The sequence below is a fragment of the Bos indicus genome, chromosome 7 (genome assembly GCF_029378745.1).
Source record: "Bos indicus isolate NIAB-ARS_2022 breed Sahiwal x Tharparkar chromosome 7, NIAB-ARS_B.indTharparkar_mat_pri_1.0, whole genome shotgun sequence".
NCBI lineage: Eukaryota > Metazoa > Chordata > Mammalia > Artiodactyla > Bovidae > Bos > Bos indicus.
This window is the reverse complement of record NC_091766.1, coordinates 73662773-73686093: the sequence shown is the minus strand read 5'-3', so window position 1 is coordinate 73686093 and position 23321 is coordinate 73662773. Positions and strand designations below refer to the sequence as shown.

Sequence of the window (23321 nt, the reverse complement as noted above, 5' to 3'; positions counted from 1 at the left end):
CAGGAAAGGCTATAAATTCAGGAGGGTGGGTAAGCTCCTTTGCCCCATTTTTGGAAAGAAATGCACCTTCACTTTCATCGGGCCTCCTGTGAACCAAACACTGGATTTAAGTGGGCAAATGCGTAGCTACGTGCTCTTTTCAGCATCCATAATACAAAACAATTATGTTAGGCTTTTATAAATGTGCTTCTTCAACTCTGTTTAAAGTTTGGTGGCAAGGTAAAGTGTTCTTACCTGTTTCCAAATCACTGAACTCAATCCAGGTTGGTAACTATATAAATCATCAACGTCAGCCATCATCATCATTTTAATACCAGGTACTATTTAATGTCTTTTATATCCATTACACTTATTTCTCACAGCAGCCTCATAAGATATATATAAAATAATACTCATTTATATACGAGAACATGATAACACAGGGAGGCTAAAAATATATATTTTGAGTATAAAACCAACAGAAGTCCTCTGGCAATGCACACACACATACACACACACACACTAAATGATTTGCAAAAAAAAGTATGGTGATCCCTGAAACTTTAAGAACCTCATGGCTTCCTATTGGAAAGCAGTGGATGAAGGACTTAAAACATCAGTAATTTTAAAACATTATAGTTAAGAGTCAGACAGCTGAAAATCAGGAAAACCTAAAATGACAGCTACTAAAAGATGAATGCAGTTTCCAGTCATGGTTATTCTCCCAGTGAAATGAAGAGAGCTACAGTCTGCCTCAGTGAATCAGGTCTCTCCTGATTAACTGATGACCATAATGAATCCTGGGAGCCTGGCCAAACTCACACATGCTGTCTTCACCTTGGGGCCCAAAGTATGGATAGCCCACAATAGGCCAAGCAAGGCCAAACCAAAACAAAGCCAGGTGATCTTTCGGCGTAAAAATGTCAAAGGGCCCAATGAGAAATGATACATACAGGGTTTTTCTTCTTTTTGTCTTTGTCCTTGCTTGGTTTCCGGTTGCTGACAAAATAATGCAGAGTGCCATACTCCACCAAAGCAGAGAAGACAAAGATGAAGCAAACAGATACAAAGAGATCCATCGCTGTGACGTAGGAGACCTTGGGGAGAGACTTCCGGGCAATGGTGCTGAGGGTAGTCATTGTCAGGACAGTGGTGATTCCTGGAGGAAGGCAGGATAAAACAGACCCTGTGACCACATCAGCACATTGGATAACTGCCTCCCTGGTGAGACTAAATGTGTTTTGTGACTTCTGAGGAGTGGCCTCAGTTCTGGGGAAGGAGGCTTGACTGGAATTCATTCACATTGTTCACAGATATGTATCGCCTGCCTACCATGTGTCATCTCCCGTATGTGCTGAGAAATGTGCTAAGAATGTGCTGACTTAGTGCTGAGAAATAAAATAGACAAGGTCTCTGCCCATATGTCCCTTATGTATGCCCATATGTATTTCAGTGAGAGACACCACCATGAATCAAGAAAACAGAGAGAAGTATAATGACAGATTATGGAATGCACCGTGCAGAGGACAGGGGCAGTGAGAACTTAGGTGGAAGGCCTGTTTGAGGAGGTGATATTTAAGGTGAAGCTTAAAAAATTAGAAAAAACCAACCTTCTGGCTATCAACGCTAAAGTAGCAAGGAGTTGGACACAACTGAGCGATGGGACAGAACTGGCTAAATTAATTAAAGGGAGGTTCTGAGGAAGGGAAACCTTATCTGGTTTTGAATTTTTAGAATACCTGGGATGGGCGGCCAAGTCACAGTGATGCTAGGTAAATAGAAGTTACCTAGTTAAGTTATGCAGAGCCTGCCCAGGAGTTTGCATTTTATTCAAAGTGTAAGGAGAAGCCCTTTAAAGGTATTAAATAGAGGAGGTACTTTGTGTGTGACTGACAGGTTCTGATGTATAAATTCTTTAGAGACGATTATATGATGAAAACAGGCATCTCAGAAATGATATAACTAATATTTACTGAAAATGTCCTTGTGCCAGGCACTATGATAAGTATTTCATGTGCATTCTCTCTTTGAATCTTTACAGCAGATATTTTCATTTTGATTTTATAGTTGAGGGAAAGGAAGCCAAAAGGCAAGCTCTGTGTCAGATAGTAAAGTAGCAGAAAGATTTGAGCACAGAAGTTAAATGGCTGATTTCAAAACCCTTCTTTTTCCCATTGTACAACAGTGCCCAAGAAAACTAGTTATCCCCAATAATTGTTTAACAACAAAGTGAAGACAAACTCTATGTATTTACAGCTGTGCTATTTATAACAAGGCAACGTGGATTCAGTACTTGAATAGGTTCTAGCTCATTATAGTAACTCAATTCACTTCAGTATTCTAGGTTTCAGTTTCTGCATCTGACTATCTTTTTGAAGACCCATCCATTTCTTATCATGCTATGATTTTAATTCAACATTTCTTATCATGACTGGATGCAACTTTTCTGTACTCCAAAAATGGTCTTCCCAAGCTTTTACCATCTATAGCCTTGTGACTTAACATTTTTGTTGGAGGCAGGGGAGAGGGACGTTTCCATTGTCTAATGCTGTATGTTAATTCTCACTATTACTAGGACCAAGATACTTCTAGGAGAGAGTCAATGCCCCTGCCTCAAAGAGCAGTCCTGGGAAACTCAGAAGGAATCAGACACGTGAAACTTGAGGAGCAGGGGAAGGAAGCCACAGAGATTAAGAACAGTATCACCATACAGGAAAAGAGAAATAGGATTTTATTCTCTCTTTACAACATGGGTACAGAATGCTCCAAAGATGGTTAAGGGGAGCCAGCCACTCTTGAAGAAAGGTTAAGCCAAGAAGGACATTGACCTTTCTCTTCCTAATTGCTCAGGTTTTTTTTCAGAGCCATTTTTGAAGAGTTTGGGTATGTTTCTAAGAACACTTAGCTTAGTATCAGGTTTGTATGATACATTGTGTGTTATGAAATTCTAGAGAAGGGGAAGATCAGTGTTGGTTAAAAGAACTACACAGAAAGAAGTGCCTTTAATAGAGGCCCTCCACAAGGAAACTTAGTCATAAAGACTGAAGCCTCTCTCGCGTTCCATCATTAGCGATTATGGAGTAATCCATCTCTCTGTCTAGTCTACATACTTTGTGATGACAGATAAAACATGGCTCTTGATGTCCACTGTAACCCCACAGTGAGTATAGAGCTAGGACTCAATATCTGTTGAAAAAATAAAACGATTGAAGAATAGTGTATACATGAAAGATCAAAGAGACTCAACCTACATATGAAAATAGGAATCCATATTGATGATTTGGGAGGATCATTTTAGTTGTACATAACAGTAGCTAACATTTAAGAATCTCTTCATTTGACCAGATACTATGTCAAGCATATGTATAATAATCCCAGAAAACCCTCAAAATGAGGTAATAAGCACTGTTATCCTTCTTCTTGCAAGTGAAAAAAAAAAAAAAAAACAGCACAGAAAGAATAAACCAGTAAGAGAGATAACCTACAAGCCTAGCAAGTCTGACTTTAAATGCAATGTTCTAAACCACATTGTTGTATTTCCTCTCTATAAATAGGTCCATAATGTGCAGGATGAAGTGCCACATTCTTAGGAGCTATTAGGGATTTAGCTATCCCAAATCCCTAATTTGGGATATGATGTGGATCTGTGAATCTTCCATGTTGTCATGATGGAAACATAAGCATGGTCTAGCTTCTCAAGTACAAACTGGGGATGGTAGTGACTTCATAAGGCGCTCATGAAGATTAAATTAAATCACGAACATAGAGTGACAATTCCTAGTAAAGTCTCAATAAATATAAGGTGTTATTATCATTTACTTTAGAGAAGAAAGATATGCTTCTCAAAGTAAAAAAGCTTCACTTAGGTTGTCTATGTATTAATTCACATAGAAGTTCTTGATTATACCTAATCACAGCTGATATTTTTGTGGGATAATTTCAAAAATTAATTAGCACTTTCTTCACTTCATTCAGGCCTCAAAGCAAAAATGACCTATGAGAAGTGAAAATTTCAGTATGCATAGCAGATATCATGCATAAGTTCACTTAAGAAAATTTGGTATGTCTGATATTATTAGGCTACATGGACATTCATCACAGGAATGTAAAGAAGAATCTCAAAAAGTTCCTTCAAGATATTTTCAGGTCTGCTTGGAGCCACAGAGAACAGTGAAGAACAGGACTCTAACTGACTTACCAACCAACAACAAGATAGCTTAATGTGTTTCATTTGTTCCATGGGGTTTTTCAGTCCAGTTTTGCTAAGCAAAGAAACTAGACTTCTCTTACTTGAGATGGATGAAAAATATCTATAAGCTTTTTTCAGTTCCTTCAGTCTTGGCATGAAGTAAGCTCTTTAGGCATGTTGCTTACCTCATAACTTGGGTGAAAAATGCCAAGAGGTATTTTCCTTGTTTAATCCATCATCCTTATACCATGATTAAACCTCCCCAGCTACCACCTGTGTACTAAACTCTACTCAAGTGTTATAACCTTCAAAATGACCTCAAATGTTGTGATCTGCACTTAGAAAGCAGTCACTCTCTTAGCCACATGCATATATTTATCTCACTCCTCAAACAACGTGGCTCTCTGCTTTGTGGCAGTAAACTTTTAGGTTCACAGGCATTCACTGTCATCTGGTTCAACTCTTGATTGTAAACACTGGAAAAGGTAATTGGACCCAATAATCTAGGTCAGTGTTCCTAAACCTAAACCTGATCACGCCTTAGAATCACCTGAGGAATTTTTTATTTTTTTATCCTAAATTCCACCCCCCACCCCCCACCCCACCGTGTGCTCTCAAGAAATTAAATAAGCATATCCTGGGGTTGGACAAAGGCAGTTGTACTTTTGAAAGCCCTCTACTGATTTAAATACACAGTTGGACTTAATAAGCAGTGATAGAGACCTGATACTGCAAAGCTAAAGTTGAGAAATTGGCTCAGCTCACCATCCCACCTCCCACAAGTGGCCCTTCAACAGGGCCCCACACCCAGAGCCAATCTAGTTCTCATCAGCCAAGGCACACATCTGCTATCTGCTGGCAGTGGCCTTGTGCGTGCCATTTAACCTCATGGCACCTCTGGTTCCTTAGTTCTAAAAATGTGATACTAACCTTTGTTTTCATTACAACTTCTGCATGCAGTTATTCTAAAAAGTAGGAAAAGCAGGAGGACCACACTGAGGATGACTGGCTTACGGTAAATGATCTATGAGCAAGAGGAGCGCCTACCTGCTATTTGTTCTGTCCCTCTTCCTCAGCCTACTCTCCTTCCTTTCTTCTCCCACTAGGGTCTCTTGCCGGTGAGCACTCATTGATCAAGTGGTGGAAATGAGCTAGTACTAAAGCCTTAAGAGGGTTTTTTAACCAGCAGGAATCTAGACTTCAAGAGAAGAGATTGATTTGAAATCTTTCCCTAAAGATATTTTTGGGATTGGTGGACTGGAACGCATCAGTGTGCTTGTTCCATCCACTCATATGTGCATATATTACTTGAGTAATCATAGAGGTACCTGCCGTGGACCAGGCACTGTGCTGGGAGTGAAGAAGACATTGATTGATACCCTGATGTGACAGACACAGAAAGCGAGTAAGTAATGTGGTACATTCTACTCAGGATGACAATCGTCCTAAAAAGTAGCAACATATTTTGGGTCTGTCTTAGCATGTAGCATTAGACAAGATATTATAATTGTTAAATACAGCCTGTAACATAAAGTACCGCCTATAACAGAAAAAATCAAAATAACCTTATTTTGAAACAGATGGGAGACTAAATTTGGTTTGGAGAAGAATAAATATGCAAATGATGTCCTTTTTTCCCAGTAATCATTGCTGCTCTCAGTTTTAATAACCTGGTACAGATCACTTTGTTAGAAAATGACTGTAATTGCTCGTATTTCTGAGGCCCTACTGTGTTTTGTGCTCTTTGCATGGAGTGCCTGATTTAACCTGATACAAACCCCAACAGTTAGGTACAGGAAATGATATTCCACACGTGAATGCCGTTTGTAGTAAAATGTGGTTTGTAGAGACTAAAGGACGTATCTAAGGCCATACTGTGTATGAGGGTTGAAATCCATTTGTTGGATTTCAAAATCCAAGCTCTTAACTATTACATGATACTGCCTCTAGCCAAAGAGTGAACAGGAATTGTGGTTCTAGTTGTCACACAGATGATTAAAGAGGATAGCAGCCTTATAATTCATTTTTCAATAGCTTTAGTTAAATCTTTAGGAAATATTATGTAGTGTGAGAATTCTATTCATGGACCTAGCCTCCAGTGTTCCTGTGAGTCTGTGGCTTTGTAATAATCTTTGAGTCCTCTTCCTTATGTGAGGAAAATGATGTGAAACTCCAAGACAGGTATCACCAGACAAGAGATTAAGCAAACTCCAAATAATCCTTCATAGGTAATCATATTTTCTCAAAATAATCTTTCCAACAGCTCTTCTGTATAGAGCCAGTTATGTATACGTATATCTTCAAATGTCATCATCATAATTATGCATGTTGAAATTAATCAGTAGCCAGTGGTATGCTAGTACATGTGTAATAATTGATTCCCTAGGGAAAAGGTGCCCCTGATTTTTTGTGTTTATCTGTTTCCATGGTGTTAATATTTGTACCTGGGTTGATTTCAAGCTACCAAACTGGCATCACTGAAAACAATATTGGAAAAGGATAACTACAACCAACTCTTATGGGTATACAACTGCCCAGAGACCAAAACAAACAAACAAAAAATTTCCTAAAAAGAAGTTTTTAAAAAATTTTTTATCCCCAGTTACTTTATTTAAAAGATTACCTGGATAAAATCCAGGTCTAGTTGGGAAGATCCCTTGGAGAAGGGAATAGCAACCCACTCCAGTATTCTTGCCTGGAGAAACCCATGAACAGAGGAGCCTGGCAGGTTACAGTCCATGGGGTCACAAAGAGTTGGACATCACTGAGCAACTAACACTTTCAAAGCAAGGAGAGAATTTAGCAAAACACAACTAAGAAGCTTTAAACACTGTTTTAATATGCTAGTTTTAAATAAATGGCATTTCTATGTTATTACTAACTGAATTAAAAGCAAATCAACTTAGAAGGGGGAATAAAGATTAGTGTTGTTCAGTACTTACCTTGGGACAGTACAACACAAGAAACTGTCTCTCACCTAAAGAAGTTCTGGCTGGAACAGCATCCTTATTGATCCAGAAAGACACCCAAGATAGGACAACAATGAGTGTACAGGGGATGTAGGTCTGGATGGTGAAGTAGCCCATTCTTCTGCTCAGGTCAAAATAGACAGTCATGACCACATAATCCCCTGGAACAGAGCAAAGGTGGACCATGAAAACCCTTCACAAAACTGGAAAGCGTCTCAGATAAGCACGCATATCACTCTTAGCTGCACTTGAAAGTTTTAATCCACCTGCATTAAGAACAAAAAACAACAAAAAGCAAAACCCAGCCTGTATTCACTGCTATATTTTAAATGGATAACCAACACGGTCCTACTGTAAAGCACTGGAACTTTGCTCAGTCTTCTGTGGCAGCCTGGAAGGGAGGGAGGTTTGGGGAAGAATAGATGCATGCATATATGTGACTGAGTCCCTTCCCTGTTCACCTGAAACTATCACAGCATTGTTAATCGGCTGTACCCCAGTACAAAATAAAACGTTATAGAAAATACCTAACCATACTGAATTCTGATCCTTTAAGAAGCAATGTGACTGCTAGATGAAAGGAAATACCTTTGAGCATATTGCTCATATTTTCTTCTTTCAGGCGATCTTTTACTTTGCCGTCTCTGCTGACTTAATGCACACAATGTAGTTTTACATTTGGTGAAGAAGTAGGGGAATCTTTGTTTCTACCCTGTGCCTCTCTTGCCTGCAATGAATTCTAAGATTTGTTACAATTTCTTCTTGTTCTCAGGACCTTTCTCCATTACAAACCAGGGAATTATCTTTGTGCTTGACACTAATAGATGACTATTTACTCAGTTTATAACCAAATTCCTGTGCTGAGACATTTTCTCATGTTTCCATTGAATCAAGTGGTTTTCCTTTATAACAGTTGCTTCAGTTTGTAACTTCTTGTCCATCCCTGTGGTTGTTTTTGTAAAATCTGTCTCATTGTTAACTTATATCTGCATGAGTCCACAGACTGTGCTTACCCTAGCCCTTCCCTGCCCCTATCACTACACTTAGCATCCCACTGGATTCCAAACAGCCACTCAGCAACATTTGTGAGTAAATGATTAAATGAACAATGTATTTATACATTTAACTATAGAGAAAGAAACCAAAAATCAGGAAGTTGTATTTTGGGACATTTTGGTTATAAAGAAATGTATATAAATATTCCAGAGAGTAGAGTAATTAAGGAATCCAAGAATAACTATACAGCTATGCATGAGAACAGTGTAATGTGACACAGTCTCAAGTCTCTGTAATTTGTTAAGATCATGATACATGCATTGTATTCACTTTACAGTACAAACTGTGAAGTACTTATATAGTATATACCATATTGTACCTTATAGCTCAGACTGATTTAAGACAACATCACTTTCAAACACTGTATCTGCTCTCTTAATGTGAGGCGACACATGAGACTACTTTTCAAATGTTGTGTATTCTTTCCTTATAATTTGTCCTAAAATAAATGGGCAATGAAATCCAGATCATGTGTTTTTGTTTTTTTTTTTTTTAATTACTTGACTTCATGTCTGTGTTTCTCTACTCACTTCAGTTCAGTTCAGTTCAGTCGCTCAGTCGTCTCCGACTCTTTGGGACCCCATGAATCGCAGCACACCAGGCCTCCCTGTCCATCACCAACTCCTAGAGTTCACCCAGACCCATGTTCATCGAGTCAGTGATGCCATCCAGCCATCTCATCCTCTGTTGTCCCCTTCTCCTCCTGCCCCCAATCCCTCCCAGCATCAGAGTCTTTTCCAATGAGTCAACTCTTTGCATGAGGTGGCCAAAGTACTGGAGTTTCAGCTTTAGCATCATTCCTTCCAAAGAAACCCCAGGGCTGATCTCCTTCAGAATGGACTGGTTGGATCTCCTTGCAGTCCAAGGGACTCTCAAGAGTCTTCTCCAACACCACAGTTCAAAAGCATCAATTCTTCGGTGCTCAGCTTTCTTCGCAGTCCAACTCTCACATCCATACATGACCACAGGAAAAACCATAGCCTTGACTAGACGGACCTTTGTTGGCAAAGTCATGTCTCTGCTTTTCAATATGCTATCTAGGTTGGTCATAACTTCCCTTTCAAGGAGTAAGTGTCTTTTAATTTCATGGCTGCAATCACCATCTGCAGTGATTTTGGAGCCCAAAAAAATAAAGTCTGTCACTGTTTCCATTGTTTCCCCATCTATTTGCCATGAAGTGATGGGACCAGATGCCATGATCTTCGTTTTCTTAATGTTGAGCTTTAAGCCAACTTTTTCACTCTCCACTTTCACTTTCATCAAGAGGCTTTTGAGTTCCTCTTCACTTTCTGCCATAAGGGTGGTGTCATCTGCCTACTTGAGGTTATTGCTATTTCTCCCGGCAATCTTGATTCCAGCTTGCGCTTCTTCCAGCCCAGCGTTTCTCATGATGTACTCTGCATATAAGTTAAATAAGCAGGGTGACAATATACAGCCTTGACGTACTCCTTTTCCTATTTGGAACCAGTCTGTTGTTCCATGTCCAGTTCTAACTGTTGCTTCCTGACCTGCATACAAATTTCTCAAGAGGCAGGCCAGGTGGTCTGGTATTCCCATCTCTTTCAGAATTTTCCACAGTTTATTGTGATCCACACAGTCAAAGGCTTTGGCATAGTCAATAAAGCAGAAATAGTTGTTTTTCTGGAACCCTCTTGCTTTTTCCATACTTAGATGACTTAAATCTGATTTGAAAATAAGGCACTTTAAAGAAGACTGTCTTAGCTGGATGAATTATTATTACTTAGTCCACTCCTTCCTTCCCTCTCTCCAGCTTCACTCCACATTCTTCTAAGCTGCTGAGACAGAAGACCCTTCACTGGGTACTCCTCGAGGGAGTCAAGATTCTCTGCTAACCCTGCAGTATTTCCTAAGTGGGGCTATGATTACTTCCTAACACTGCCCTTCGGGGCACTGATAGACTATCACTTGTCTGAATCAGGCCTGGTTAAGGCAGTCATAGTGACCCAGATACGAATTACGGAATTAAGCTCCCATTAGAACATACAGTTCCCTCTCTGAGAGCAGTAATTAGCCATTATTTAGCAATTATCTTTGAAAAGTTAAAGGTAGAAATTTTCTTATTGATCATAAATACATTTGTGCTAGTTCTCTGAGATGATGCTTCTCTGTGTTGATTTATTTGGATTTAGGCTATTTAAAGTCATAGCATTTCATATATTTGTTTGGTCTCTGCTTTTGTTCTAATCTAGAATATTATTCAATTACAGCCTGCCTCTATTTATTATAAAAATATTTAATTGAAGATGATCCCTATTAGTGTCTTTTTCTTTCATGTTCCTTTGACCACAATACCAGAGGCAAATGTAAGTTTCTTATTCTACCTAAGAAACACAAAGAAAGAAAGGGTTTCTTTATAAATAATCATATTCGGGGGCACTTCTTCTCCCTAATTTTTCAAGTCCTTGAGAATTCTCTGAATGCAAATTATAATATTTTAAATAAATCTAGACAATTTTAGTAACATCTTTTTACTCTTTATCATGCACGTAAATGAGAATCTACACATTGGCATTAATGATCTGACTCTTTTAAAGGTGAACTTTAATTTTGCCTCAAGTTAACAGATAATTATCTCAATTCAATTTTCCACTTCCCTTTAGGTCAGAATCTTGACTCCCCTAGCCTATTTATCTATCAATTCCTATTTTAAGGTAATAGCTTCTGAGCATCTTTCATCTTTGCCAACAAATCTGAAGCTTTTCTATCACTAGATTATGGATTCAAACTTGGGAACAGGCCATTTAAAAGCCAAGCAGCTCCACAGTGACAGCCTGACATCTGTCTTATCTCTAAGGCCACATCACTTTTTGTATTTTTAAAAACTCTCAGGCTGAGAAGCCTATAAAATCAAATCCCCTGAAAGTGCCGCATCAGTGATTTCCCCAAGTCCAAAAGCTTTAAATGCCCACCAAGTCAAAGGTGGTTATTTCAGCCACTTCAGATTTATTCTATTGATTTATTCTAACATGATACTTAAAGCCATAGCATCTTAAAAAAACTAGTTTGGTTCCCTGTCTTTGTCCTAATTAAGAATGTAATAGAAACAGGCTATGACTGAGAAGATATATCATTTGAATAACACCCATTAATGTCCATTATTTTTTGTAAGATTCTTATGTCTAGTTTTAGGAAGAGAGCAACGTCAGTGAACAATGGACTTCAATAATTATTTTTTTAGTTGTTTGTCATATTAACAATTTGAAAGCTTTAAAATTCAAATTTATTGGAGTGTTTAGGCTCATACGTGAAACTACCTCCTCGTCAAAACTTGATGGCATGATAAGACATCTGCCCCTCCCGGATGCCCCAAATAATAAAAATAATGGTTTTCTAGTTACAAGTAATAAGGGCCTACTATGTGCAGACACTGGGCTGAATAGTTTGCATATATTTTCTTTAAAATTCTAAACATTTTGTCATGGTGGTGAAAAAACTAAGATTTCACCTGGTTCCTCTCCCATGATTCTTACTCCACTTAACTATAGTTGAATAGAGTATATATTACTCTACTGGATTAATTTTGAAAGCATAATTAGTGTTGATATACTCTACTTTCCTTTCTCTAGTCTCTTTTTATTTGTCAATAAATATTTTTAATCACTTTTATGCAAAGAGCACTAAATTAGGTAACATGGAAACTAAGATCTATGAAACCTCACAGACAGATTCTAAATTAAATGGATTAAATGAGAACAAGATTATTTCATCTCTCACTACAACTCAGAGAGAGAGGTATTGAGACAATGCAGTGAATTTCCTTTATCACTCCTTGTTAAACACTTGAATCTGTGGCCTGGTTCCACAGGGCTGGTTTTGACCACAGGAAGGTAGGGGAGTTCACTTTCTGCAAATTCATTTGGGGAAAAGTGTTTTCTGAAATTAGATCTATACCTCACCTAACACACAACAACACATTTGAGATGTATCGAAGATTCAGATTTAAGCATGAATATAAATACTATCCCAGAAAGAAATGTAAGAGAACACCTTCATAATCTTAGTGTGGAAGACACTTTGTCAAAGCACAACATAAAATACAGAAGGCATAAAGGAGAAAAAAATTATATCATGTTTAGAACTGTATTATACTTCTTTAAGTAATTTTGAAAGGCAAAATACTGCATTTGAATAAAATATTACCTATATAAATAAATCAAAGGCTAATATCACTGATATATAAGTAATTCTCATTAATTATTGAGAGAGAGACCCACATTTTTAACTGGGCTGAAAAAATGAATGAACAATTCATAGACACTAAATATGAAGAAAGATTCTCAACTTCATTAGTGATCAGTGAAATGCAAAGTAAAATAATAGTATTTCATTTTTAGCCTATAATATTGGGAACAAATAAACCGGTAATTTCCTGTACCACAAAATGTGGATGAAGAGCAGAGCTATGTACTCTTGGTGGGGTGTGCACTGATATAAACTTAAAGGTAACCTGGAAGCATATACAATTATTTTACTTCTGTATATTTGGAATTAGCACTATAGAGAAAAATGGTTTTTAAATATTGCCTTTTGATTGGCACCAAGTTTTTTTTCCAGGTTTGCTCTGCGCCCAAAAGTATGAATAGAATACTCAGTCCTTGGGCAGAATCCCAACCCCTGAGTTTATGTGCCCAGTGGAATAGAGCATAGTGGAAGAGAAAAAACTTTCAAATTTAATCGTGCTGCTTACTTCTATGCTGCTGCTGCTAAGTCGCTTCAGTCGTGTCCGACTCTTAGCGACCCCGTGGACTGCAGCCTCCAGGCTCCTCCGTCCGTGGGATTTTCCAGGCAAGAGTACTGGAGTGTATTGCCATTGCCTTCTCCCTACTTCTATGCATGACACCCCTAAGTATTCTGCATCCCTCACTGGCCCACCATTCCCAGGCATGGCTTAGGCCTGCAATTCTTCTGAAATTACATTCAACACTTTTCCAGCAACTAGGTCCTTGGAGGTCAAGAGTGGGCAAAACAACTAAGCTGTAATCCTTGCCACAGGGAGTCCTCTGGGTAAGAACGACATACGAATACAGCATCATTACTCCGTGGCATGCATGCATGCTTAGTTGCTCAGCTGTGGTGTCTCCTGCACTGGCAGGTGGATTCTTTACAACTGCAGCACCTGGGAAGCCCTAATCCATGGCCCGAGGACTATATAAAACAGAGCTGTTAGTTTGCCTTATACACCCTGATTAGATGAAGTTTCTGGCAAGCATATCTCTAAAAGTTCTGCTTAATAATGTTAATATTCACAAACCTTAAAGAGATCCATTCTCTTCACAGATAGTCCAAACTCCTTAGTATGGCCTGTAAGGCTAACTGTAATTTGAATTTAATCTAGGTTTCTCTCCCTCATCATTCTCTTCATGTTCCCAAGGTCCTAAACAAAATAAATAGTTTCATTTCACACTTCTATGATTTTCCTGTCTTTATTCTTCCTGACATGTTATCTCTCCCAGATTCCTGCTGCTGCTAAGTCGCTTCAGTCATGTCCAACTCTTTGCGACTCCATAGATGGCAGCCCACCAGGCTCCTTCGATCATGGGATTCTCCAGGCAAGAACACTGGAGTGAGTTGCCATTCCCTTCTTCACCCAGATTCCTAGCTTATCTCTTTAATCCTTTTTACTCATTCCACCCTTCCAACCACCCACAGCAGCAGCACACACTGCACACACATATCCATACTGTGACTAGACCTGTGCTAGGTGGTAGCAATCTTAAGTAACATTTAAAATTAAAAATCAATTCCTTCAGTTGACCAAGCCAATATTTCAAGTGTTTTAATATTTATTTAGAGCTAGTGGGTACTGTGGGCTTCTCTGGTAGCTCAGATGGTAAAGAATCTGCCTGTAATGCAAGAAACCTGGGTTCAATCTCTGGGTTAGGAAGACCCCCTGGAGAACAGAATGGCAACCCACTTCAGTATTCTTGCCTGGAGAATCCCATGGATAGAGGAGCCTTGCAGGCTATAGTCATAAAGAGTCAGACATCGCTGAGGGACTGACACCTTCAGTGAGTAATATAATAGCACAGATTATAAAAGTTACTAAGTGATAGAAAGTTCAATTAGATAGTGCTGGTCTAAGCTAATCTTTCTAGAAGGCATTTATGCTCATGCCATTCCCTTCCAAGTTTTTCAGAATAAAATCCATACTACTCAACACATGAGTCTAGTGTACTTTCCCCTGATCCACAACGAACCATCCCATTTGTATCTCCCACCATTCATAATCTCTCCATTTTATGCCCACCCAGCCTGATTTACCTTCTGCACTTCCAAGGGATACTGTTGTCCTCATTTTCCTATGATGTCTTCAATTTCTCAAACACTCTCCACATCTCCAATCGTATGATTCACGCATATCTTCAAATCTTTTCATTATTGCCCATTGATGTTAAAAGCTAAATTAAGTTTTTAACTTGTTCTGTAGGAGTTCTTATGGCATTTCCCTGACTACTCTCCATCTTCATCTTAAATAGTATTTCTTCACACTCCAGCCGGGGTTCTTACAGTTACTTTAAATGCTCCCTGCTACCACTCGCAAGGTGGCGCAGTGGTAAAGAATCCACCTGCCAATGCAGGAGACAGAAACATAAGAGACACGGTTCGATGCCTGGATCAGGAAGATCCCCTGGAGCAGGAAATGACAACTGGCTTCAGTATTCTTGCCTGGAAAATCCCATGGACAGAGGAGCCTGGCGGGCTACAGTCCATGATGTCACAAAGGGTTAGACACAGCTGAGTGACTGAGCACACACACACACCTCTTACCTTAGAGTCTTATCACATGCTGGTTCCCTCAGCTCAGAGTCTGATATCTCCATCTCTACTTAACTCCATTCTTTCTTGAGATGTAAATTAATGTATCCCATCATCTGAGAAGCCCTTAGTAAATCAGATGTTCTCAGTAAGATCTCACAGCACCATATGACTCTCATAGTGCTGATCTTGCTAGGAAGTATGTGATTGGTGTGAATATTGGATTACACTCTAGGTTATAACTAATCCATGAACTCTATGAAGTAACTGTAGCTATTTATCTCCAGTATCCATTTACTCTCTATTTACTGCAGCTATTTACTCTTAGTATCTAGTACAGTGCTGGTACACACAGAAGGAATCCAACAGTTATTTGTCAAACGAATAAACGTTTGAGCTCATATGGCCATGAAAAATACCGTGGGTGAACTATACACCCAAAGCATTAAGACCAGGGCAGAAATCAAGGTGGGGTTTTAAAATACTAAATTTTACTTTAGAAACTATTGCTTCTGGAGATATTTCTTACTGGATACCCTGGTGGACTTAATCTCCAGAGATGTAGATATAAGGTCACAGAGAGCTGTTAGCAGCCCTGACTGCTTGCCAAGAAGAAATGAAGGAAAATCAGCCACATCAGAGTGGCTGCATAAAGCTTATTAGAGAATCGATTGGTGATTTGAGTTTTCCAACTGGATGCAATTAGGGAGAGAAAAGGACAAAGGGGCTTGGCTGCTGAAACAGCCGTCACTATCTTCCACATTAAGTCTAATAGGTGTGTTTTTGTTTCAAAACTTGACCATTATTATTTCATCTGTTGCTTGTTCAAGCTCACATGGTGATGAAAAAGAACAACATAGCAATTGGGGAAAATACAGTGAAAAATAAAAAGTGTAATTTGTAATTATTTTCTGGGCTAAATAAATCTTTTCTTTTCAAGACTTCCTCTGACTTCTCCACTGAGGAGTGGGAGCAGGGTTGTCAGGAAGAACAGGAGATGCTTCATGCCAGAAGGCAAGGAGAAGTCCAGAATCCCTGCAGGGGTGACGTTTGGAGCTCAGCTATGGGAAAATGAGGAAAGCACAAAAGGGCAGGGGGACCTGCTAAGGCTAGATTTGCTTCAGCCCAAGGAAGAGAGCTTCCAGGAGGTTCTAGAACAAAGTGCACAAGCAGAGTTAGTGCCACTTGAGACCAGACTGGCAGTCACTTGTCTCCCACAGGCTGAGGTGGGGTGGTGTAAATCTCCAAGTTCAGATGGCCCTACATTGCTCAAGGACATTCTCCAGAGAAGGGGACAGTGATACACTGTTAGCATCCAAACTTTGTAGCACCTGGAGAATGGGGCGCACCAGCTCAGAGAAGGTGAGGTGAAAGAGGGGACATCAAAACTGTCACTGCAAGGACTGGTGTTAGGCTGGGTTCAAAGGTTCTAGTCCAGTCACTCACAGGTTGTGTAATTTTAGGCAAGTATAGAAATGATAAGAGAATATACCTCACAGGGTTATCATGAACTAACATATATAGTGTGCTTGATAAGTTCCTGGTACACAATAAAATGTCCATTAATGTCAGTTATGATTACAAAGTAGTTTAATCTATGGAAAATAATTAACAAAATTCTGGCATGTATAAGCATAGAAATACAGTCCATGTAATTCTCCAGGCCAGAATACTGGAGTGGGTAGCATTTCCCTCCTCCAGGAGATCTTCCCAACCCAGGGATCAAACCCAGGTCTCCCACACTGCAGGCAGATTCTTTACCAGCTGAGCCACAAGTGAAGCCCAAGAATACTGGAGTGGGTAGTCCTTCCCTTTTCCAAGGGATCTTCCCAACCCAGGACTCCCACATTGCAGGTGGATTCTTTACCAGCTGAGCCTCAAGGGAAGCCCAAGAATACTGGAGTGGGTAGCCTATCTCTTCTCCAGCAGATCTTCCCGACTCAGGAATCGAACCAGGGTATCCTTCATTGTAGGTGGATTCTTTACCAACTGAGCTATCAGGAAAGCCCAGTTTAATCTATGGAAAATAATTAACACTATTCTGGCACATATAAGCAGAGAAGAAATGCTACTAAACATTCAGAAAAGAATAAAAATTAGAAAGGGTCCTAGCATTTATTCATGTCAATCAATTCTATCCTCTCACAGGTTAAACAATTGAAATCCACTTAAAAAGACAGAGTTGCAGACCCAAGACTCCTGCCTCCCAAACCAATACTCTTTTTGGAGTAAACAGCCTGCCCATTTTGAGCCAGTGGTGAGGATCATGGAGATAACGCAAAACAGAAAGCAGGATAAAGCAAAACAGGAAGTGGAACAATTACTGAATAGTGTTAATAAAGAAATCTGGTATGGATGACTAGGAGCCCCAACCACAAGAAAAATTCCTTTCATTTGCTTTTAAACCTTGTATAATAGACTTGTTACTTTTAAAAGAGTGGAAACTCATTAGTCTAGAATTCCAGACTAACACAACAACCATTCTAGAATTGTCCTTCTGGAGAATAGCTCTAGATGAAAGGAAGCTCAATATTTGCAAAGCCTCCAGGTAGTGAGATAGCCGATAGACAGACTCCAAGTTGGAAATTCACAATTGGCCAGTCTCCTCTCTGCAGTTCCTGAAGCAAGAGATAGGTGGGCTCCGCTGAGAAATTTATACTCATCTTCCCGTTTGCTCTCCAAAAGGGAAGTAATAACAGAAATAAATAGGATAAATAGCCAGTCTTTGTCTCTTGTAAACACCTCAAGAAAATAATCATGGCAAGGACAAAGAGAGGCAAAACCCTGTCTGAGTAAAGGATAAGGGAGACACTACACATGCACTAAAAGTAGTCAAAAGTCGGGATAATTCCAGGTCAAAGTGAGTCTTGCTCCTCCCAGAAGCATTCACTTTGAGATCAATCAGTGTGCATGCTGAATTTCAACTGAGCTATTTCAAATTCTAAAAGATGATGCTGTGAAAATGCTGCATTCAATGTGCCAGCAAATTTAGAAAACTCAGCAGTGGCCACAGAACTGAAAAAGGTCAGTTTTCATTCCAATTCCAAAAAAGGGCAATGACAAAGTACTTTCTTTTTTATTTTATTTTATTTAACTTTACAATATTGTATTGGTTTTGCCATATATCAAAATGAATCTGCCACAGGTATACATGTGTTCCCCATCCTGAACCCTCCTCCCTCCTCCCTCCCAAAGTACTTTCAAACTATCACACAAACAAACTCATTTCGAATGCTAGCAAAGTAATGCTCAAAATTCTCCAAGCTAGGCTTCAACAGAATGTGAACTGAGAGCTTCCACATGTTCAAGCTGGATTTAGAAAAGGCAGAGGAACCAGAGATCAAATTGCCAACATCCGTTGAATCAGAGAAAAAGCAAGAGAATTCCAAAAAAAAACATCTGCTTCATTGACTATGGTAAAGCCTTTGACTGTGTGGATCACAACAAGTGGGAAAATTCTTATAGAGATGGGAATACCAGACCACCTTACTTGCCTTCTGCAAAACTTATATGCAAGTCAAGAAGCACTAGTTAGAACAGGACATGGAACAATGGACTGCCTCAAAATTGGGAAAGGAGTACATCAAGGCTGTATATTGTCATGCTGCTTATTTAGCTTATATGCAGAGTATATCATGTGAAATTCCAGGCTGGATAAAGCATAAGCTGGAATCCAGATTGCCAGGAGAAATATCAATAACCTCAGACATGCAGATACCACCACCCTTAATGCAGAAAGTGAAGAGGAACTAAAGAGCTTCTTGATAAAGGTGAAAGAGGAGAGTGAAAAAGCTGGCTTAAAACTCAGCATTCAAAAAACGAAGATCATGGCATCCAGTCCCATCACTTCATGGTAAATAGATGGGGAAACAATGGAAACAGTGACACTTTATTTGGGGGGCTCCCAAATCACTGCAGATGGTGACTGCCGCCATGAAATTAAAAGATGCTTGCTCCTTGGAAGAAAAGCTATAAAAACTAGACAGCATATTAAAAAGCAGAGACATTACTTTGCTGACAAAGGTCCATATAGTCAAAGCTATGCTTTTTTCAGTAGTCATGCATGGATGTGATAGTGGACAATAAAGAAGGCTGAGCACTGAAGAACTGATGCTCTTGAACTATGGTGTTGGAGAAGAGTCTCTTGAACTGCAAGGAGATCAAACCAGTCAATCCAAAAGGAAATCAATACTGAATATTCATTGGAGGGACTGATGCTGAGGCTGAAGCTCCAATACTTTGGCCACCTGATGCGAAGATCTAACTCATTGGAAAAGACCCTGATGCTGGGAAAGATTTAAGGCAGGAGGAGAAGGGAAGGACAGAGGAGAAGATGGTTGGATGGCATCATTGACTCAATGGACATGAGTTTGAGCAAGCTCCAGAAGTTGGTGTTGGACAGGGAGGCCTGGCGTGCTTCAGCCCATGGGGTCGCAAAGAGTAGGATACACTGAGTGACTGAACACAACTGTGTTCATGCACACCCCAGGGGAGGGTCCTGAGACAAATTAACCAAGAGGGGACAAAGCAAGATGATTGGCCTGAGGGAAGACAAAGACACAGAAAACTGCGCCTTTATAAAGTATCTAAACTTCCCAAAGGTAGGACTCTCTCTCTCTGAGCTTGCCTACCGTGGGCCTTTCTGCACATACTTTTCTTTTCAATAACCTTTTTACTTTACTCTTTACTCTCTGCCTCCTCACCTGAATTTGTTCTTGACTAGGCAGGCAAAGGCTAGGGGCCTTAGCCCTAACTGCTGGTCCCTATGGTCCAATGGTTAGGACTCCCAGGCTGGGAAGCTGAGACACTGCTTCCAGCTACCACTCTGCTGCTTGCTGCAAACTGCTGCTTACTGCTGCACCTATCCAAAATCAGTAGTGGTTTTCTCTTGATTCACATGGGATCTAGGTATTTGCTAGGATCTCAGTTCTTTGTTCTCTTTTAATGGAACACTTTTTATTAGTGTACAGTAAGTCCCCTGCATATGAACAAGTTCTGTCCTGAAAGCATGTTCATAAGTCCAGTTTGTTCCTAAGTCTGAAAAAGTTAGCCTGGATATCCAACTAACACAGTCAACTGTATAGTACTGTACTGTAATAGGTTTATAGCACTTCTCAGAAATAATACATTAAATAAACAAAAATAAAACATTTTTAATCTTGCAGTACAGTGCCCTGAAATGTACAACAGCTGGTGCACAGGGGATGGACAGAGGGCAAGCTGCAATTTCATGCCTGGCATTGATGGCACAGGTTTTGGCTCTTTGCTGGAACCAGGTGGACGTTCGCATCTTCAAAAGTTCACAACTTGAAGGTTTGTATGTAGGGGACTTACTGTAATAGCTCCTCTTCCTAACCCTCTGAAAAAGACACCGCTGATTCTTAGCTTAGTGTGGCTTTTGTAATTTTGAGCCCATCGTCAAATTCCAACAAAGCAGCAAGTGAATGCACCTTGGGATTTATGTAAATAAAAATCTGGCTCAGAATTCTAAAGCTGAAGACACAAATGAATGCACTCGCTACTTTGATCCATCCAAAGGAAATGCATGTCCCAGCATAATTAAATCGAACTCCTTACAAACATCTGACTAGCTACTAAAACACGTTTCACAGAAGGACAGAGTCTCCAGTCCCAGAATTCAAGTACTAGAGATGTCATTACCGGGTGCAGGGATTTGGATGGATTGTTCAAATTCCCCCAGTAAAATAGGGATAATCATACCTATCACCAAGGCTCCAGTGAAAAACCTTATTTTCTAATGATAGGAAAAGTGTTTTGTAAACTTTCAGAGACGATGCAGGTAGACATGCAGCTTCCTAAGGACAGCTGTCTTGCCAAATAGCATCTATGATATTGGTAGAAAGCTTCTTGTTCAGTGTTTTTCTTTGATTTGTAGCTTTTGTTAAAAGGCTACCTGCAACTGTGAGGAATGATAGTAAAGAAGTCAACCTTGTTCTTGCTAATGTGGCCTTTACCATATCCACCAAAACCACTGATGCCATCATTTTAATACAGTTCACAAAATTTGTGTCCCCAAAATTACACATTCTTTTCTGTTCAACGTGGACTCTGAAGTACAGATAAATTATATAGTAACATGGCTTGAGAGAGAAAGATAACAAAATGCCCATTTATGTGTGGTTCCTTCTTATGTAGAGTATTATTGTGATACCACCAGATCTCACAATGTATCTTTCTGAGAAGTCTCATTTCAGGGAAAATTTTTCAACATGAATTTCTATTCCAGTTCTCCTGGCTTTATGTTACTGACTAGAAATGTTTTTAATAGCTCAGAAGAGAGATACCAATAATGAACACACACCATACAAGAGCTGTATCTGTCAACTTTGATAAGAAACTTAGACTGGCTTAATGGAGGTATCAGTGGAAATATGAGAAATCCTGAGAAAGATGCAGTCGTTTACTTCCAGTCAACCTTAGGTACATGCTAGCTGAGGAAGGACTTTATTCTCTTTGTAACCAGTCAATCCTAAAGGAAATCAACCCTGATTATTCATTGGAAGAACTGATGCTGAAGCTCCAATACATTGACCACCTGATGCAAAGAGCCAACTCAATGGAAAAAGACTCTGATGCTGGGAAAGATTGAGGGCAGGAAGAGAAGGGAATGACAGAGGATGAGATGGTTAGATGGCATCACTGACTCAATGGACAGGAGTCTGAGCAAGCTCTAGTAAAGAACAGGGAAACTTGGTGTGCTGCAATCCATGGGGTGGCAAATAGTCAGATACTACTTACCAACTGGACAGCAACAACTTGAGTTATCATATTTGTAATCTCAGAGCCACAGAAAGGGCACCAATATGTTATATTTTACTCTTCTGGCATAGAAATGATGAGATGATACTTCTCAGGAAATGAGTAGAAATCCTATTTGTGATATTTGGAAAGAATATTTTCCAGTAGGAAAAGGCATGGTTCAGAATTAAGTCCCTGGGAATTGAAGTCTTTAGCCATTATCAGTCAGTTTCTGTCTTCTCTCACTTTTTCCTGACCCGTTAAATAGGAATTTCTACCTTTCAGAAGTACTGGAAAGAAAAGATTCTCCTTTGACTTCTTCCCAATTTTTTCATTCTATGTACTCTGATTGATGAAATTGGGACAGTTACACAATTTCCTAATTTGCGTTTCCTTCTAACAATCACTTTTGTCTGCTCTCCATTTGCTTAGGTATCCTGTGTTAAGCCACAGGCTGATTTTTAGAGGTTAATCTAGAGCTTTATCTTAGTTCCTACTATAGGGATGTAGTTGGAGCCAGTCAGTTAAGCAAGTATGCTGGTCTTACACATGCAACTCTCCTTTGAGTTGGTTAATACCAAAGATTAGATTTGGATGAAATATAGTAAGAATCCCAACTGTGATTACAAATTGATCCTCTAAACCAATACTACCAGCAATGAAGATGATATTTAAATTCTGCTGAATTTATGAATGCATCTCACAAATAGTTTCTAAGTCAAGAAACAAAGGGAAATATTGATAATTAGGTGGCTCAGCTGCTCATTGTAGATACAAAGGCCAGGTTAGACCCTGGTTTGATTCCTAGGTCAGAAAGATCTGCTGGAGAAGGTATAGGCTACCCTCTTTAGTATTCAAGGGCTTCCCTAGTGGCTCAGATGTTTAAAAAATTCACCTACAATGCAGGAGAGCTGGATTCCATCCCTGGGTTGGGAAGATCCCCTCGAGGAGGGCATGACAACTCACTCCAGTATTCTTGCCAGGGAAATCCCATGGACAGAGGAACCTGGTAGGCTACAGTCCATGGGGTCGCAAAGAGTTGGACATGACTGAGCAACTTTCACTTTCACTTTTCACTTTTATACATCAGAACCCAGAAAACTCTTTTGGAGAAAGAAGCAAGCAAAAATTCTTTATTTTTTCATTTTTTTTCCCTCTGTCAATGGGCCTAGCATAACTTTGCCTTTGGAGCCATACCTGATGAGTCTAACCCAGGCATTGACATTTGCTTAAAAAAATGACTCCACAGAGGCTGAGAAACCTAATGTTACCAGAATACCAAGCTTTCTAAAATGACTTTTAAAGCAGTTGGAAAAAGAACATCTGAATTCAGGCAACGGCAGGCAGTGATTGCAAAAGGTCAGATCACAAAATGTTCCCCAAGATGTCAAACCACTCCTGGGGATACTCTGCACAATTGTAGGCTTAAGAACTTGACTTCACTTGCTCTTTGCTCTATGCCCAAGCACTGCATTTTAAAGGTTCTGTTTTCTTTCTTTTTTGTTCCTTCCTACTGGAATTCTCTCAACCAGGAAGTTTTACATTTTGTGATATTCAAGGTAGTTTTTAAATGTCTGTCAAAAGTCATTCAG

At 39.5% G+C, this 23321-nt stretch overlaps 1 protein-coding gene across 2 annotated transcripts in view; it reads right to left on the bottom strand.

Moving 5' to 3' along the window:
• Positions 1–23321, bottom strand: part of GABRG2 (gamma-aminobutyric acid type A receptor subunit gamma2) — a 130400-nt gene that overhangs the window by 4931 nt on the left and 102148 nt on the right. For both annotated transcript variants that reach the window (XM_019963686.2, XM_019963687.2), the window contains exons 7-8: positions 7146–7298; positions 933–1138 (exon numbers count right to left, since the gene is read on the bottom strand). In XM_019963686.2, coding sequence (XP_019819245.1) covers positions 933–1138; positions 7146–7298 — 359 coding nt within the window. The remainder of the gene's footprint in view (positions 1–932; positions 1139–7145; positions 7299–23321) is intronic.